General features: G+C 48.1%; 1 protein-coding gene across 2 annotated transcripts in view; it reads left to right on the forward strand.

Moving 5' to 3' along the window:
* LOC135897529 (UDP-galactose translocator-like) overlaps positions 1-9,255 on the forward strand; it is a 68,457-nt gene extending 59,202 nt beyond the window's left edge. For both annotated transcript variants that reach the window (XM_065426176.2, XM_065426175.2), the window contains exon 4: positions 8,244-9,255. In XM_065426176.2, coding sequence (XP_065282248.1) covers positions 8,244-8,891 — 648 coding nt within the window. In that variant the 3' untranslated portion in view covers positions 8,892-9,255. The remainder of the gene's footprint in view (positions 1-8,243) is intronic.
* Positions 9,256-19,745: the final 10,490 nt, after the last annotated feature.

Consider the following 19,745-nt stretch of genomic DNA (forward strand, 5'->3'; position numbering starts at 1 on the left):
CGTGTCAACCCTCTGCGGGCGTTCCAAAGATGAAGTAAATGCGGGTCAATGTCTGGCGTCTCGGTTGTGGTGCGCAGTGTGCACGTGGTGGCCTCTAGATCTTGTGCGAGAGAGTCAAGCCAGCGTTCGTACCCCTGGCCCTCAGGTGGGTCCTGGCGACGTTCCCTGAATTTCGCCCAATCAGTTATACGCACATTCCGCTTGGGCCCACGCGCACCCTGTAATGACAAGGTGGTCGCCACAATGTAGTGGTCACTACAAAGGTGCTCCTCCAAAGGCCCGTGCGCAACACTGGCCTAGTTGTTGCGCACGAAGGTGAGGTCAGGGCAGGTGTGATGAGATACGGTGTTGCCTAACCAACCAAGTGGGGTGCTCTGGGTCGGTAAGCAGTGTGTATCTCATGTTACAGATGGCATTCCATAAGCGGGTTCCTTTAGCCTGCGATTTAACGTAACCCCATGCAGTATGTGGAGAGTTAAAGTCGCCGGCCACCACACAAACCCGTCCAAAACTACCGAATTGTGTTAGTAGGCATTGAAAACAGTGCGTACGTGAATGGGGGGAACGGTATACATTGAATATAAACAGACTCTCGCTGCGTTTACGTTGCATAATTATTTCCAATATTTGGTGAGGAATGTCAATGCTAGTCAAGCATTGCTAGTGAATGTCAAGCCGCCAAGTGGCAGCTTTTTTTCCGCAGCCCCTCCATCTGTAGCACCTGATGGAAAATAAAGATTTGATTTGATTAGTCGTATGCATGCGACATGTAACATGTTTCGAAACTATGGTTCCAACAAGAGGAGAGACACCCGAGAGCATGCTGTAGCCAGATAAAGAACGGGTGCAATTGAGTTCCTGTAAGATGATGACATCGTGAGGGTTCATGGATGTGGCAATATACTGCTGTAGGGAACCTCGTTTTTGGCAGAATCCCTTACAATTCCACTGCCACACCACTAGTTGCTCCGCGTTACGCAGTGCCATCATCATTGTTAGAGGAAGCAGGAGGTCGTGCATAGAGATGCGTGCACCGGGTGCCCGCATTTAAAGGTTGCGGCCGAGAGCCTTGGTTGGAAAGCCCTCTTTTGTTGTAACCGCTAAGCTCAGGAACTTGCATGCGTCCAAAAGTGCACTCTATACATGATTTCACTTGCTCCGTAATCCCTATTCGTAGGTCCTCCATTTGGCATTCTATCCTGTCCAGAGCCGCCTGCATACTAGTGCTCATGTTTGCCACCAGCGCATCCATTTGTTTTTGGAGGCGCCCGCAGCGCGCCTCCATGTCACGACGTAGGCGGGCTATTTATATTAAAGGATCGAGAGTTGATATCGAATCAGTAATAGGAGAAGGGGTAGGGAGATATTTACGGGGTAGAGCGAGCTGTGGGGGACCCCCCGCCCGACCTACCTCCCGAGGTGCCTCCATTGCTGTTTCCTTCTCCGGGATCCGCTGCACCCCTGAAGGGACCAGGGTCACCGTAGCCGGGGCGATGGTCTGCAGGGCCTTCTTGTAGGGTTGTTGGGAAGATGGGGAAGCAGGGCACTTCTCCGAGAGGTGCACCGATGCCTCGCAGGATCTGAACCGAGTTTTGGTGGAGGTTGGAAACTTGCGACAGGATCTTGAACGGGTCTCCGACCAGTCTTGTCCGGTCTCCTTCATTGGAGCGCATGACGTTCAGGTCTCCGTCGTGTCAGTGGTTGTGGTCAGGTCGCTGGAGGGTTGGAATTCACGCTGCTCTTTCTCGAGAGCTTTCCACACCCAAGCCTTGTTCAGTGTCTGCCTAGCACGCCGCGGGCAGTTTGTATCCATTGTAGGGTGGGTCCCGTCACGGAACCTGCAGTGTGGGGTGCACGGATGTGACGGGGTGGGTTGTCAGTCCTGCACGTCGCGCAAATGACCACTTGCGGCATAGGACAGTAATCAGCCCAATGGCCGAGCTTGTGACATATCTTGCAAACCAGTTGGTGGGGGCGATGGGGGTAGCAGCAGAGTTCTGCACCATAGAAACGCACGTAGGAAGGCACTTTGAGTCCTTCAAATGTCACCAACGCAACATTGGTTTGACCCATCATTCGTGCTTGAAGTATTTGAGTTCCAGGAGCCAAAAGCTCATCCACTAGCTTGGAAGACGATGTACCCAGCAAAAGACCAGGAACAATTCCCTTGCATGAGTTGTCTGGGGCCAGAAAATATGTTGTTATAAGATAGACCCGCTGACCAAGGTTCAGCTCCCTCACCTTGTACAATGCAGAAGGGTTGAAATCTGGGCCAGTTGGTATATACTTGAACGAAAAAACCAGTCAAAAACACAAAGGACAAGAGAAGCTCACACCACAACGACTGGACAATCAACTGAGGTTTATTAGAATCGGTGTAGTCCCAGCAAGGCCAGCAGAGCATGCGCAACTGCATCATCACTAATCACATAGCATGAAAAGACAAGAAACGTTTCTATCGGGACCGACTTAGAAATTCAAATTCTTTTTCATGTAAGCGCACCGAGGTTGTACTAACGCAGTCATCACCTAATAAACTGATGTAGTACGCTTCCAAGATTTCTCGCTCTTCTTTGCCCTTGCCCCTGCCAAGAATCGTCACATTGCTAAACAAAGGATAACAACCACACTCATTGCAATGGCGAGGCAAGTTTGCACCGTTATCTGACCCCAGGGAGGAGTGGTGCTCACGCAGGCGGTCATTAATACATCGACCGGTTTGGCCTATGTAAAATCTTTCGCACGTGAGAGGGAACTTATAAACAACCCCTGCAGCACATGCTGTGAAACGGTTTTCATGCTGCGTTGTGCAAACATGGTTCCTTGCCCTGCTTCGAGAAATGCGCGAACACAGACCCTCCGCCTCTTTTGAAAGCGGTGGCTGAATCGCTGCTTCAGAGGCTAAAGAAGGAACGTACGGAGCTGGTAGATGGTGGGGCTATTGAACGTAGGAAACTTGAAGTAATGCCGTATGTGCATAAAGTGAGCCACAGTATTAAGAAAGTTGCCGCCAAGCAGGGAGTAAGTGTTGTGTTTTCTGCCCCTTGTAAGCTTTCAGGTCTGTGTTTGCGCATTTCTCGACGCTCTCAGGACGCTCTCAGGAACGGAGGAAGCCTAAAAACAGTGAAGAAGAAACTAGGAATTGGCAAGAATCAGATGTATGCGTTAAGAGACAAAGCCGGTAATATCATTACTAATATGGATGAGATAGTTCAAGTGGCTGAGAAGTTCTATAGAGATTTATACAGTACCAGTGGCACCCACGACGATAATGGAAGAGAAAATTGTCTAGAGGAATTCGAAATCCCACAGGTAACGCCGGAAGAAGTAAAGAAAGCCTTGGGAGATATGCAAAGGGGGAAGGCAGCTGGGGAGGATCAGGTAACAGCAGATTTGTTGAAGGATGGTGGGCAGATTGTTCTAGAGAAACTGGCCACCCTGTATACGCAATGCCTCATGACGTCGAGCGTACCGGAATCTTGGAAAAACGCTAACATAATCCTAATCCATAAGAAAGGGGCGCCAAAGACTTGAAAAATTATAGACCGATCAGCTTACTGTCCGTTGTCTACAAAATATTTACTAAGGTAATCGCAAATAGAATCAGGAACACCTTAGACTTCTGTCAAGCAAAGGACCAGGCAGGATTCTGTAAAGGCTACTCAACAATAGATCATATTCACACTATCAATCAAGTGATAGAGAAATGTGCGGAATATAACCAACCCTTATATATAGCTTTCATTGATTACGAGAAAGCGTTTGATTCTGTCGAAACCTCAGCAGTCATGGAGGCATTACGGAACCAGGGTGTAGATGAGGCGTATGTAAAAATACTGAAAGATATCTATAGCGGCTCCACAGCCACCATAGTCCTCCATAAAGAAAGCAACAAAATCCCAATAAAGAAAGGCGTCAGACAGGGAGATACGATCTCTCCAATGCTATTCACAGCGTGTTTACAGGAGGTATTCAGAGACCTGGATTGGGAAGAATTGGGGATAAAAGTTAATGGAGAATACCTTAGTAACTTGCGATTCGCTGATGATATTGCCTTGCTTAGTAACTCAGGGGACCAATTGCAATGCATGCTCAATGACCTGGAAAGGCAAAGCAGAAGAGTGGGTCTAAAAATTAATCTGCAGAAAACTAAAGTAATGTTTAACAGTCTCGGAAGAGAACAGCAATTTACAATTGGTAGCGAGGCACTGGAAGTGGTAAGGGAATACATCTACTTAGGGCAGGTAGTGACGGCGGATCCGGATCATGAGACGGAAATAATCAGAAGAATAAGAATGGGCTGGGGTGCGTTTGGCAGGCATTCTCAGATCATGAACAGCAGGTTGCCATTATCCCTCAAGAGAAATGTCTATAATAGCTGTGTCTTACCAGTACTCAGCTACGGGGCAGAAACCTGGAGGCTTACGAAAAGGGTTCTACTCAAATTGAGGACGACGCAACGAGCTATGGAAAGAAGAATGATAGGTGTAACATTAAGGGATAAGAAAAGAGCAGATTGCGTGAGAGAACAAACGCGAGTTAATGACATCTTAGTTGAAATCAAGAAAAAGAAATGGGCATGGGCAGGACATGTAATGAGGAGGGAAGATAACCGATGGTCATTAAGGGTTACGGACTGGATTCCAAGGGAAGGCAAGCGTAGCAGGGGGCGGCAGAAAGTTAGGTGGGCGGATGAGATTAAGAAGTTTGCAGGGATGGCATGGCCACAATTAGTTCATGACCGGGGTTGTTGGAGAAATATGAGAGAGGCCTTTGCCCTGCAGTGGGCGTAACCAGGCTGATGATGATGATACACATGGCCGGCTTCTCCGCAGTGATAGCAGAGCGGACGGTGGTTGGGGGCTCGCCAAATGTCCGTCTTCCTCGCGTAGGTGCGCTGGGCGACGGGTGGGCGTGCTGGCGACGGCGGCGGCGGACGACAGAATTGCGTCGTTGCAGGGCCCTCGCGTGGTCGCGGAGGGGGACCTTGACGGCGTGCGACGGCGGCGTAGGTCATCGCTTCTGGCTGGGGCTGCAGTAATTGAGGTTGCACCTCAGGAACCCCAAGCGATCGCTGAACCTCATCTTTCACGATGTCAGCGATCGAAGCTACTTGAGGCTGCGACGAAGGCAGGACCTTGCGCAGTTCTTCGCGCACAATGGCCCTGATGGTCTCTTGAAGGTCGTCCGAACCTAGTCCTTGGATGGCATACTGCGGCGTGTGCCCCTGGCGGTTATATTGCCGGGTGCGCATCTCCAGAGTTTTCTCGATCGTCGATGCCTCTGCAGAAAACTCAGCCACAGTCTTCGGTGGGTTACGAATAAGTCCGGCGAAAAGGTCTTGCTTGACGCCGCGCATCAGGAAGCGAACTTTTTTCTCCTCCGACATTTCCGGGTCGGCATGCCGGAAAAGACGGGCCATCTCCTCCGTGAAGATTGCGATCGTCTCGTTTGGCAGCTGCACTCTGGTTTCTAGTAGAGCTTGGGCTCGCTCTTTTCGCACGACGCTTGTAAACGTGTGCAAGAAGCCGCTTCGGAAAAGGTCCCACGTCGTTAAGGTGGCTTCCCGATTCTCGAACCACGTCCTGGCGGCGTCTTCCAATGTGAAATAGACCTGCCGCAGCTTGTCGTCGCTGTCCCAACTGTTAAACTTAGCGACCCTCTCATACGTTTTGAGCCAGGTTTCCGGGTCCTCGAATGTTGATCCGCGGAACGTCGGAGGTTCCCTGGGCTGCTGCAGCACAATGGCGGACGCTGGGGCTACCATTGGGGTTGCCTTGTCCACAATCTTCTTGGTCTTCTCAGGTAGAAGTCCGTGCTCCGGGGGCAGCTGTTGAAGACGGCGGCTTGCTCGATGCTCCGGGACTACGTTGGTGTTCTCTTTGTGCTCCGGGCTTGGATCATGGCTTGTCGGGGGCGTCCGGTACATGAACGAAAAGCACCTCCACCAGATGTCACGGGGTAGTGACGGTGAAGAAAGCAAGAATACGGTGGAATACAAAACTAGCTTTTATTGGGCGAACCTGTGCCTACAAAAACAGGCTACACTTATAGCACAACGATAGCGGCGAACACGGTCGGCGATCGTCAGAAATCTGATCAGCGGGTCAAGTGCGTCGGCTTTTATACAGCAGTCATCGAATGTTCCAGACTAATCGTTCGGACCCGCATGCCTTCCACAAAGTTCTACAACATTCGAGTCACGCGATGAAATCAGATAACACAAGGTTCGGCGACAACACAGCGGATAGAAGCATCGATAACTTTCCAGAAACTTCGGATACATGCAGACGCGTCCCGCGCTGTGCGATAACATTTGTTAGGCGGCGAAACGTGGTCGCCTGTTAAATATAAGTACACGTGTCAATATGATGTCCTGACGATCCTCGGTGGTCAAGCCGGCTGCACTCCATAGAGCACTGGCGAATTCTGGGCGCGTCCACTTATCAAGACAAAGTCCTCCGTGTGGCCGCAGAATTATCTTTTCATCGCGCAAAGGAAGTCGAGGCAGGTTCTGGTTCCGACAGCGCTTGCGTACGGTAAGCTGAAAGGTGTCTAGAATACCTAAGATGTTCTTGGAGGGTTGCATCTTAGCGTGCGTTTGACGGATGCGTCGCTTATGTATAACTGTCCTCCAGCAGCAACCTGCGTCGTCGTCAGTTTTGTCGTTGTAAATGTTCAGGGCAGCATCTTCCTCCATCCTTTCCCCGGTTGGGGTGTCCACCTCTCTTTGTTGGGAGGGAAAATTGGCAATGATGGGATTGGTGGCCAGTCCCACCGTAACCACCTCGGGCATTTTCGTTGTTGCTGAAAAACGTGCGGCGGCATTCTCCGTCGCTGCTTGCGTCTCCTGCTCGTTGGAAAATGATGCTGCGGTAGATAAATGCGCCATCGAAATAGAGTGTTGAAATGGCCAAAGGCCCTTTGCACGCCTGTTTAGAACATGGGTCGTGGAAGAGCTGGTCACTTGGCGCTATTGGTTCATGGTGCAGAAAACACACCAAGGCAGCTATGACCCCCGCAGGAACAGCTGCTTTGGAACTGCTTCAGAGCTGTAGAGGCGCGGGGAGCGGCAAAAAATAAACTCACGGCATACAAGGTTGGTGTCAGCTTGCAAAGAATGCAGCGATTTGAAGTATCGCAGGCGAGTGGGCGCGGCGGGACGTGCGTAGTCGAAGGAGCAGAGAAACCAGGCGTCCACGATTGCCGAAATGCGTATCTCCTAGCCTGGCAAGGGAACAATAATTCAGGTTCGCCAGTCGCCCTCTAGATTCTGTACAGGAATATGTTTATCTAGATCAATTACTCACAGGGGACCCTAATCCTTCGAAGGAAATTTACAGAAATATAAAAATGGGTTGGAGTGCATACACAGGCATTACCAAATCCTGACTGGGAGGTTACCACTATGAGTCTATGATCATTGCATTCTACTGGTGCTAACATATGGGGCAGAAACGTGGAGGCTAACAAAGAAGCTCAAGAACAAGTTAAGGACCACGCGAAGAGCAATGGAACGAAAAATGTTAGGAAGAGGCAGGAAGAGACCAGCGTGGATCAGAGAGAAAATGGGGATACCTGATATTGTAGTTGACATTTAGAGAAATAATGTAGCTGGGCAGGCCATGTAGTGTGTAGGGTGAATAACCACTGGACCATTACAGTTACAGAATGGATGCCAAGGGAAGGGAAGTGCAGTCGAGGGCGGCAGAAAACTAGGTGGAATGATGTGAAATTCAGAAATTTGCAGGCACAAGTGGAATCAGCTAGTGTAAATCAGAGGTAATTGGAGATTGCACGGAGAGGTCTTTGTCCTGGCAGTGGACATAAAAATAAGCTACTGCTGATGATGTTGACCTTGACAAAAGACAGTGATCGTGCTGTGTTCCTAGCTTCACTTCTCCACTGTGTCAACCATTTCACATGCCACAAAAAAATTCGTAGCCCTGGTGGCATTGGGTTCCATGCATGAGCTGCAGGTTGTTTATAGCAGTGTGGAGTGAAATTAGTTTTAGAAAGTTAGATCATGGCCATCATTGTTTTAGGGAAAAAAGTAATACTGAAGTTGCTTTCATGCTTTGTACTGCATCTTTAGTTGCTCTTGTAGCCTGCAGTGTGCTGAAGGCAAACTGTAGAGTAACACTTCAGGCTCATTCCTTCTTTTTCCATTTGGATGACGATTGCAGTGGTGTGCTTTTAAGTGACTGTGAGAAAAATTTCGGTGGGAATGATTCCTTGTGCAGGTGACCTATCAACTGAAGATCCTCACTACCGCCCTTTTCTCACTGGCACTGCTCAACAAGAAGCTTGCAGCTGTGCAATGGGTGGCGCTTCTGGTGTTGTTTGTGGGAGTAGCACTCGTTCAGCTGGCACAGATGGGTGTGCATCCCGCAATCGTGGAGGGCCATGTGCAGAGGCCCCTAGTTGGTTTCCTGGCCATCCTGGCAGCTTGCTGCTTATCCGGATTTGCAGGTGTCTACTTTGAGAAGATCCTTAAAGGCAGTGACGTTTCTGTGTGGATGCGCAACGTCCAACTGAGCACTTTTGCTGTCCCTTTTGGCTTGCTCACGACACTTGCCAATGATTATGCAGAAGTTCATGAGAAGGGATTCTTCTATGGGTACAACATGCTAATCTGGATCGTCATTCTTCTGCAAGCCCTTGGTGGGCTGCTGGTTGCAGTTGTTGTTAAGTACGCTGACAACATCCTCAAGGGCTTTGCCACTTCACTTGCTATAGTGCTTTCATGTGTGGTATCAGTGTATGCCTTTGAATTCCACCTCAGCTGGCAGTTTGTGGCTGGTGCAGCGCTTGTCATGGGCTCCATCTTTCTCTACAGCCGACCCAATGCAAGCATGGTACAGTTGCACATTCCGTCACGCAAAGTTTGAGTACAGTGCATAGTACAAACAACAGTGCACATGCTGTAGGCATGCTTGGATAGTTGAGCATTCCTTCAGTGCAGCATGCCACAGTAGCACTTGTATCAGGACATCTTCTGGCTCGCACTATGCTAGCAGGCAATCAAGACAAGGTTATGCACACTCCTGTCAGTGATGACTTGACATGAGCATGGCTTGTAAGCAAAAGCTTCAGCTACCTTGTACCTTGTGCACTGTGGTTTGCTCGATGCATTGACTGTTAGTATTGGTCCAGTTGTTGTGCACGTGTAAAGTAGGCTATGTATGAAAACGATTTCTCATTTTCTAATTCCCTTCGATTACGATTTAATAAAGCTATGTTGTGAAAAAGCTTCTTTCTGTTCCATTTATGAACCAGAAAGCATCGGGTGTGATACAGATAGTAAATACTGAAGCAAAAAGTATTTGCAATACACATACAGGATACTAAAGGAGAATATTTGTATCTGGCGCAATACTGGCTCTTGATATCACAAGATACTATGGCACATAGGAACACTTCTCATGTAACTCAATTCTAAGGGCCCCTGCAAGTTTACAATAGAGTTGCCTTGCAAACTTCTTAAATTTTACCAGGACATTTCTTTAATATGTCCGCTTTTAATACGTAAGAATTTTCTCAACTTTATAGCTCGGTGTACGGTATTGCTTGCAGTACTTGCTTGAAACCAGCACAGGGGCGCGATCGGGGATCGTTGTTAGGAGCGCGCATTCGGTTGCGCCGCATGCAATTGGCCTAGGCCGCGTCGACTTCATCAGCTGCATGAAGTCAGCACGGCCTCGTCGAATCGCGCACGATGCAACCGAACAACGATCCCCACTCACGCCCCTGATTTGTTATACGAGTACTAGACTGCAACAGCTATGATTACAGAAGACTGGGAAGGTTCACACAGACAAAAAAAGAGCTCCACTTAAATACAAGTTTGCAGATGACTGCTGACAGAACACTATCAGTCCCGTCATTGTATTTTATAGCCCGTTTTTTTTATAGCTTGGGCGCTTGAAGAATGCTGTATGGCAAAAAAATTTATGCAATTATTGATGCTGACTGAGTTATGTATTGCATACATTCAGTTCGTCACTCCTTATATGTATCATCCCTCGCCATGCCTTTTGTTATTTTGTTCCTATTTTGTTCAGAGCGCGCAACCGAACGCATGCTCCGAACAATGATCCGCGATCGCGCCCCTGTCTAAATGTACATATATAGCCTCTGTACGTGTCATTGACTGGCTCTGTTCTCTGCAGGAAATCAACTTGCCATGTAGCAAAAGCTACTGGGCACGTGAGTGAATGAGAGGAGCCAATGAGCAGATTATGTCAGTCACAAGATGTATTAATGTGAGCTTGAGCCGCTTTCTCCGAGAAGGGAGCAGACAACACAGAGCAGATTACACAGCAGGCCAGTTGTGTGTAAGGCTGTCCGCAATTGCATATCACAATTGACATGTAAAAATAATTAGCACGTGTGCAGCGTTGTTCACCAAGAATGTAGACTTGAAAATGCTGGTGGAGGCACATTTTCATGAAAACATATAGTTAGCGTAAAATTGAGAAAGCCCAAGAGATGAACCTAATGCCTGTCATTCTAATAGAACCAGAGGTCAAATTTTGTATGCAGGTCTGCCAAAAACAAATTGTAGCCTAACTCTATTAACGGGCAAACATACACAATTGATTGTAATGGGGGCATGTTGACGCAACCCTGATAAATTGCTGCTATAGGTCTTCGCAACGTTCCTACTGCACATGCTCCCTTTGAGGTAATATGCTCTATATGCGAACTCCAGTTTAAGCTTTTCGATGTACACTATGCACAAATATTTAAGTGAATTCACCTGTGATACTTTCTCCTTGATAAAATATCAAAATTTCCACAGGAACGCTTTAAGCAAAAATTAGGATGGCACTTGTTCTGATATCAAGAGAGAGGTTAATGACATTAAACCACAATTCTAGGTGGCTCATAGAGGACTGTAGAGTTTGGCACAAAGCGTGTAAATCTATATATACAACAAAAAATGCTTTGGTCGTTTGTGTATATGTACACATGCACATCCTGTTGCAAAGGTACAGTACTCTATAAAACATTAAACAGCAATGGCGATAGGACTGATCCTTGTGGTAGGCCTCTTGACTGTAGATACATTAATAAAGACATTATGTATTGATTGCAGTAAAATTCCCTGCTGTTTAAAAATTCATAAACCAACACGACAAAATAATTTGGCAGACCTGCATTCTGAAATTCATTTATTAGGTTTACATGCTCTGCACTGTCATATGCCTTAGTGATATCCAAAGTGACTAAGGCTGCATATTTTTTCTGACATCGAGCTAGTTGAATACAACTTTCTAGGTCGACATCGGCGCACTAAATTGAGCACCCACATCTGAAGCCAATTTGGAATGGGCTCAATATCATGTTCTCTATCAGCCAATTATCTATGTGGTCGTGTAAGATTTTTTCAACGAGTTTGCTAGGTTAGAAGTAATAGATATTGGTGCAATGTTATCCAAGACATAACCGGCACTTTGCTATTTTAATGATGGGATTACTTTTGCAAGTCTCCATTCCAGAGGAATCCACAAATTTTTAATAGAATGGTTTACCATGGTAAGTAATGCGTGTGGTGATATATTAAAGTTCTTATTGCTGCAGTAATGCCATCGGAGCCTGGCACTGAATCAGACAGCTGGTTTAGTACGTTTTTCAGCTCGATAACTGTAACTTCTTCGAAGCCTTCACCATGAATAGGTGACATAGCACGACAGGGTAAAATAGACTTAAAGTGGCATTCTAGACCTTTAGCAATAGCTTCCAGTAATTTGGCCATTTCGCAGGGTGTTCGAACAACAGAGTCAGCGTTTATTTGTGCCGGAAGGACCTTTTTATTTATCAGAAATCGAAAAAAGTGCTTTTCTGTTGGTGGCCTTTGAAAGAAAGTCAAAGTGCTTGCAATCAAAGTTGTCTTTCACATTTGCCCCTTTTCTTTTAAATGTTGCTGCTGCGAACTTATAGTCTCTCCAATTGCTAGGGCACTGCTTATGAAGCAGTTCTTGCAATGCTGCTTTTCTTATCCTGTAATCGCATTAGCACTCTGCACTCCACCAAGGGTTAAAAAATCCACTTTTAGTGGAGTGCACAGTGAATTGAGACTTTTTAACGGAATCTTTTAGAACAGAAAATAAATTTATAGCCTTTTTGAATGTGCTGGAATTAACAAAAGTACTTGAATGTTTAGTAATTTGAGTCAACGGGCATACAAGCTCAAAAAGCATGGGAAGATAATCACTGCTTGTGCCCAAGTTTATAACAGACCATGTGGACATAGACTAATTAGAGCTAGCAAAAGTGAAATCTATCGTGGAAAGTGACTGACTACAAATAAATGTGGGGTTTCTTGTGTTAATTAATGCGTCATAAATTATTGTTAGCAGCCCAATCCCACAAACGTTTACCACTAATGATGGGTGTTAAAATTTCCGGCAAAGATAGTTTCTTTTCTACAGGACGTAACTACTGTATGTAGAACATTAGTGTTCAGAATGCCTCCGGGAAAATAAACTAACTAATGTCCGTCAGATGTGGCCTGGAATAGAAATGTCTGTAGCTAGAATTTCGCTTTCTGAAATCATAAGCTGGCAATATATTTTAGCCTGGTGTGTAATTTTTGAAGAGGTAAAGATAGCTAAGCCACCACCATGGAAAGGGCGGTGTAAACGAAATCTACGGTGATTTCTTAGATAAAATGTCTTTTCCGCTGATAACCAGATTTCTTGCAATGCAGTGACAGCGACAATACCTCGATTTCGTTCATCTTGACAGTTTTGATATGGTTACAGATGAGCTGGATTTATTTACAAAGTGGCCAACGGGGCGTAGAGACGAGATCGCAGGCAGTCGGGCCTTTTTTACACCGTGCGCAGTTCCACTTCTTTGGCTCCGCCGCACAGTGTAACATCTTCCTCTGGCGCAGACGAAGCTTGTCGAGCAAGTTAGGGATCCACATAATTGGTAGTTCTTGATTCAGGAACCCTATGATGGTACTGCTTCAGGCGGGCCACATGAACCACCTGAGCCTGCCGCGACCGTTGATTATTGGCGGTCAGTTTTGCAATGACGTAGTTGATGTCACTTTGCTGAGTATCACGAATGGACTGCTGTTCGTCGAGACAAACTTGCAATACAAGCCTTTCTTCCGTAGAGGTGCCCACAGTAACACATGATTGCCAGAAGCGAAAGTGACATGTACATGCCGGGCGTTATGCATGCCTTGGTTAAAACTTGCGAAGATGGTGTTCTTAAGCAAGCGAGCCAACGCGCTTCTTCGGCACGACACAACGTCTGTGGAATGAATGCACCTGCGTTCATTGCACCTTTCATAGTCTAATGCCTGCTAGCCAAGTTGCTATCCACAAAACATGCCGATGGGCGCACGACAAATCGTGGAAGTCCGACTCACCGCGACCGGATAACGAGCAAAAATGTTTGCCCCGTGCTAGACACCAACGCCTGGTCATTCGCGCATACGGTCATGTGAACCGTGGCGCGTTCGAACGATCGTGTTCGTCCATTCCGTTCCGGGGAAGGCCTCGCGAGATGGTCTCGCAGAAGCATGGATCGGCGCATGCGCAGAACGTCCGCGCCGCTCCCCGAGCCAAAGAGCCTTCTCCTTTTGCTCCCAAGTAACCCCGCCGTTAGGTGGCGTTAGCAGAGCAACACTCACGCCATCTCTCGTACTACCCTGCAAGCATACCGATCGCCGCAGTAAAGCCACGCGGCGAAGCCGGATTATAGGAAATTTCTGGAGCTATGCGGGAAAACAACATGTCAGGGGACGCGCAAGAGTCGCGCATCCCCCAACACTACATATTCCGGCGAAACATGTCACACGGTCTAACATAAAGGCGTGCTTCGCGAATAAGGTAGTACATGCAACAGTGGCCGCGCCAAGGAAATGTCCACACGCTGTCCATAACATGCGAGCCGACATTGTCCTTGGGTACACCGCTAGCGTCCGCTGGTCACAGCAGCAGCTCTGCAGACTTGACGGCACGATTCCAGGCCAGGACTGCGGAACTAAACGTAACAGGTGTTTGCGCTGTTACGTTTAGTTCAGAATTATGTACCAACTAGGCCCAAATGAAGTGTTACAGGACTACGGAAACGGCGACGCAGTAGTCAGTACGAGCAAGCGTCGCTCGCGCCGACGCGCCCTGCTGGCGAGAGCCGCAGTAGCTGTTGGTGACCGCTGGCTCTTCTCTGCCGCCAAAGGTTGCGAGCCGGATACAGGCGGCCGCAGAAGTCGCTACGCCGAACTGGCCACAGCATCACCATTGCCCGGGGTGGCTCGATCGTAGTCCGGGGCAGCGGCACAGGCGATGTGCAGGTGATAGCAAACTAGGGGTGACTCCACTCACGCTGCGCACACTCAACGCACTCGGCAAACACTAAAGTAGTGCAAGGGAGAAGAATTCTGCATGCGCATCGCCCAGGTACGATGTTCAACTCGGCTAGCAAAAGACCGGGTGGCCGCTCAGATGTTTAGTTGACGTGAACGAAGCTCGCTTTCTCTAGTCGAACGAGTAATTTCAATTCGTGCGAGGCTAACTAGAATGAGGGGAGCAAAGTGCAACACCTCAACGCCACGTTCCACCAGGTTGTGTCGCTCCACGTGCGACGGGCAGCTTCGTAAAGCCTTAGGCCTAAAGCTACCCTGACAACCGGCATCCAAAAAACAATACCCAAAATGGGCGCTAAACAGGCAGCCGCGAGGAGACGTCAGCTCTGTTAGGTGGTGCTACCCCGCTTGATGGACACATAATCCAAGTTGACGGCGCCCACCGTCCCAGACGGTGTCGGGGCGCCCGGTGCCAGGCCGCAATACTAGGCAACCCGTAGTGGCACCCGTGGCCCGCGGCCACTAGGCTCCCAGAGCCGTGACTACATCAGAGTCAGAGATAGAAACTATTTACACATAAGAAATTCGGACCACCCACGAGGCTTCCGTACTCGCTTGAGGCTTGTCAATGCTCCGAGGGTGCTAAGCCTCGCTCTCCCAGGATGCAGACCACGTGGCTCTCGTACGGACGAATGTCATTTAAAAAGAACACTGGCGAAAAGGCTTAGCACGTTGACAAGTCCAAAACACTGTAGCCACCGTCGCCTCGCTCAAGAAAGCACGCCGCCAACTCTAGCGATCAAAATTCACGCTAGCCCTACGCTTCGGTTCAAACAAAGGTCTCGAACGAAGCGAAACTGTTAAAAATATCGTCCGATGCCCCAAGAGGCCCCACGTTGGGCAGCCAGATTTGGAGTCCTCACCCGTGCTCTTGGGTCAAAGGAATGACAACACAGTAGTGTAAACAATCACAAGGGCATTTATTGCACCTTTCATAGATCAATGCCTGCTAGCCGAGTTGCTATCCCCAAAACATGCCGACGGGCGCGCGACAAATCGCGGAAGTCCGACTCACCGCGACCGGATAGTGAGCGAATATGTTCGCCAACGCCTGGTCATTCGCGCGTATGGTCACGCGAACGGTGGCACGTTCGAAGATCGTGTTCGTCCATTCCGGGGAAGGCCTCGCGAGACGGTCTCGCAGAAGCATGGATCGGCGCATGCGCAGAACGTCGGCGCCGCTTTCCGAACCCGAACCAAAGAGGAAGAGCCTTCTTTTTGCGCCCAAGTAACCCCGCCGTTAGGTGGCGTTAGCAGAGCAACACTCGCGCCATCTCCCGTACTACCCTACAAGCATACCGACCGCCGCAGTAAAGTCACGCGGCGAAGCCGGATTATAGGAGACTACAGCTATGCGAGAAATCAGCATATCAGGGGACGCGTGAAAGTGGCAATTGCAAAATTGTGTCCAAGAACGTTTGGGGACTGCGAGCGTACAACAGATGGAAAGGCGCATACCCTGTTGCTTCGTGCTAGGCTGTATTGCATGCGACGTACGTACGTGACAAAGGGCAGCACGGCATCCCAGTTCCTGTGATCATGCAGCTGAGACGTACAGTGACAACATGTTGGTAAGCGTACGATTCGTGCGTTCGGTGAGGCCACTTGTTTGAGGGCGGCACGGCGTTGAATGGCGATACGTAGAACCGTAAAGCACTTCCTGCTGGGCTAGTTGGCGCCCTGTCCCTTTGTCTTGTGTGTGTCTGAAATGAAATTTGGCGATGATGAAACTTCCCGCTCAGCTGGCGAGGGTCGACGGCATCCAGCACGCGCTGTATGCCGACGACATAACCATCTGGTCTAAACACGGCTCGGTAGGAGAAATGGAGGCCAACCTGCAGCAAGCGGCGGACATCGTAGACAACTATGCCCGTCGATGCGGCCTTCAGTGCTCCCCGTCCAAATCTGAATTTGTGCACATACGCCCCTCACCAAAGTGCACTACCAAAATCGACCTCTCCCTTAACAGTGGACCCATACCCGAACACGACGAGATCCGAGTACTGGGGCTCTTTATTCACAAAAATCGAAAAGCTTACACAACATTGGCCAAATTGCGTAAGGTGGGGGACCAGGTGGGCCGGATGGTCCGCCAGGTTTCGAACAAGCGCGGGGGGTTACGATGCAAAGACGCCTTGCGGCTGGCGCATGCATTTGTAACCAGTCGAGTCCTTTACTCGGCTCCATACCTCCACCTACGCAAAGTTGACGAGAATGCACTAGAAGTCATTCTCCGTAAAATCTACAAGCGTGCCCTCGACCTCCCGGTCAGCACCTCCAACCTGCGCCTCCTGGGCCTGGGGATGGTGAACACCTTTAAAGAGCTGCGAGAGGCACACTTGATGAACCAATACACGAGACTCTCTAAAACGCCGTCGGGTCGCCGCCTCCTTGCCCGACTACACATCCATCATTCAATACATATATACGGAAGAGCACGTACATATCCCATCACAGTGGAGGATGGATGGATGGATGGATGGATGTTATGAGCGTCCCCTTTGAAACGGGGCGGTGGCTTGCGCCACCAAGCTCTTGCTACTATGCTGCCTAATATCCTACCTAGGTTAACCAATGAAAAAAACAAAACACTATGAACTACCACGTCCAAATTTTCTGATACCCTATTGCGAACTGTGCTTTTGTACGTCTCCGTCCTTTGTCGTTTCCCTACTTCCACCAATCCTCCAATCGCCTCTTACTGATGTCTATTGCGGACCTGTTTGCTTTACCACTGCTCCCGCTGAACCCAAGGGCTTCAAGGAGGCCAGTGGTGCCTAAATCGACCGCTGGATGGACGTCTTCACATTCTAATAAAATATGCTCCGTCGTTTCCCTAGCTTTACCGCAGCAAGCACATGCTTCTTCTTCCTTCTTATATCTCGCTTTATAGGTGCGTGTTCTAAGGCATCCCGATCTCGCTTCGAAAAGTAATGAGCTTCCCTTTGAGTTATCATAAATGGTTTCTTTCCTAATTTCGTTTTTTCCCCTCAAGTAGTTACTCATGGCAGGTTTCTTTTCCATTGCCGCCACCCACGAGATTAATTCAGCCTCTCTGACTTTCCGCTTGACCTTCTTTGTTGCTGTGTTGCCCACCCCACAGGCCGCATACTTGCTGGTAAGCTTCCTAGTTCTTTTCCTCCACTGTGAATCAATGTTTTGCCTGTACAGATACCTGAACACTCTCCCAGCCCATTTACTTTCCTCCATATTCCTCAGCCGTACTTCATACTCAATTTTACTGCGAGCTTCCCTCACTTCAAAACTAGTCCAGCCCATATCCCCTTGCACAGCTTCATTTGTAGTCTTCCCGTGAGCGCCCAATGCGAGGCGACCCACTGACCTTTGGTTCCCGTCGAGTCCTGATTGTTCCCCTGATTTAAAGCAAACAACCGCATTTCCAAAAGTAAGTCCTGGAACCATTACCCCTTTCCACATACCTCGGAGGACCTCGTACCTATTGTATCCCCATAGCGCTCTGTGCTTCATTATGGCTGCATTTCTCTTCCCCTTGACTGTTATGGTTTTTTCCTGTGTTTCCATATATCCGTTGCCTTCGTTTATCCATATACCAAGGTATTTATATTCTGTTACCCGAGGTATTTCTTGGCCCTGTATCTCCACTGTCTGTTCACTGTTTTTATTGAATACAATAACACCTGATTTTCTAACACTAAATTTCAAACCTAAATTGTTGCCTTCCTGTCCACAGATATTCAGACGTTGCAAATCACTTTGCTTGTTTGCGAGCAACACAATGTCGTCCGCATAAAATAAACCTGGGAGTTGCTGCTCTATTACTGTACCTGCCTGTTTGTATGAGAGATTGAACCCGATATTACTTCCTTCTAGCGCCCTCTCCATCCTCACCATGTACATCATAAACAGCAGCGGGGATAAAGGGCACCCCTGCCTCAGTCCCTTGTTGATATGAACTTTCTCCGCGCTCCTCATCCCTTCCCATTCAACGCAAACAGTATTTTCTAGGTAAATCTCTCTCAAAAGCTGTATACAATCGTTACCTAAGCCTTCCCCTTCCAGAATATCCCACAAAATGCTGCGGTCTGCGTTGTCGTATGCTCCTGTAATGTCCAAAAAGGCCACATACAACGGTCTGCTTTCTGCTTTTGATATCTCAATACACTGAGTAAGAACAAACAAGTTATCATCCAAACGCCTACCTATTCTAAAGCCATTCTGAAGCTCTCCCAAAATGCCATTATTTTCTGCCCATGCTTGAAGCTTTAATTTGATTGCCTGCATTGCTAGCCTGTATATTACCGATGTAATGGTCAACGGTCTATACGAGTGAATTCTGTCTTTCTCCCCCTTGCCTTTATAAATTAAATTCATTCTACTTTGTCGCCAACTGTCTGGTATTCGTCTATCTTTCAAAGTTTTTTCAACTGCTTTCACGAGAGCTTCCTTACTTTTTGGTCCCAGTTCATTTATCAGCCTAACGGGAACCTCGTCTAGCCCTGTGGCTGTGCGCTTAGGAATTTTCTCTTCCGCTTTCTTCCAGTTTAAATTTGTAAGCACTAGCTCCTTTCCCCCTTGGGTCTCTTTCATGCTCTTTTTTTCTTCAAATACAACCTCGTCCTTGCCTTGGAAAGATTCGGCTGTTACTTTTTGGATGTAATTTATTGCTGCTTCTCCTTCCAGTCTGTTTTCATCTTCGTCTAGGATATGTTGTTGTATTGTTGTTGATTTCCTGCCTAATAATTTTATGTGATTCCAAAATATTCTAGGTGCGGCCTTCTTTTTCTCACGTATATCTGACAACCAACTTTCACTTTCACCTTTTAATTTTGCTTGCACCAGTATTTGAACCATAGACTTTTTCTCCCGGTATATTTCCCATTTACCGGTTACTTCATCCTGTGACAACTGCGCCTTCTTTGCCTGCCTGTGCTCTCGAGATGCTTTCTGTCGTTCGGCGATCGCTTCTCGTATCTCCTTGTTCCACCAGCTTTTCGGTTTCTTTTTTCCTTTCCAATGAACATGTTGTTTCTCTTTCCGTATTTCTGTCGTTACTACACTTAGAAGCTCACCATATTCCCACCCCTTACTTGGCGACTTGCCAATTTCTTCCTCCACTCTAGTGACTATATTTGCTATTTGTTCAGCGTTCAAATTTGGACTGGCCATTTTGCTTTCGTTGCTCTCTTTCCCAACTACATATCCCATTTTCAAAATGATGCGTTTATGGTCACTCCCTATGCTGCTAAACCCTTCCTCATCGATGACCATTTCTCTCAACTTATACAGGGTGCAGGGCATACCGGAGGATGGATGGATGGATGGATGGATGGTAGGAGCGTCCCCTTTGAAACGGGGCGATGGCAGTTGCCACCAT

Source organism: Dermacentor albipictus, unplaced genomic scaffold (assembly GCF_038994185.2).
Source record: "Dermacentor albipictus isolate Rhodes 1998 colony unplaced genomic scaffold, USDA_Dalb.pri_finalv2 scaffold_32, whole genome shotgun sequence".
In the NCBI taxonomy this organism is placed as follows: domain Eukaryota; kingdom Metazoa; phylum Arthropoda; class Arachnida; order Ixodida; family Ixodidae; genus Dermacentor; species Dermacentor albipictus.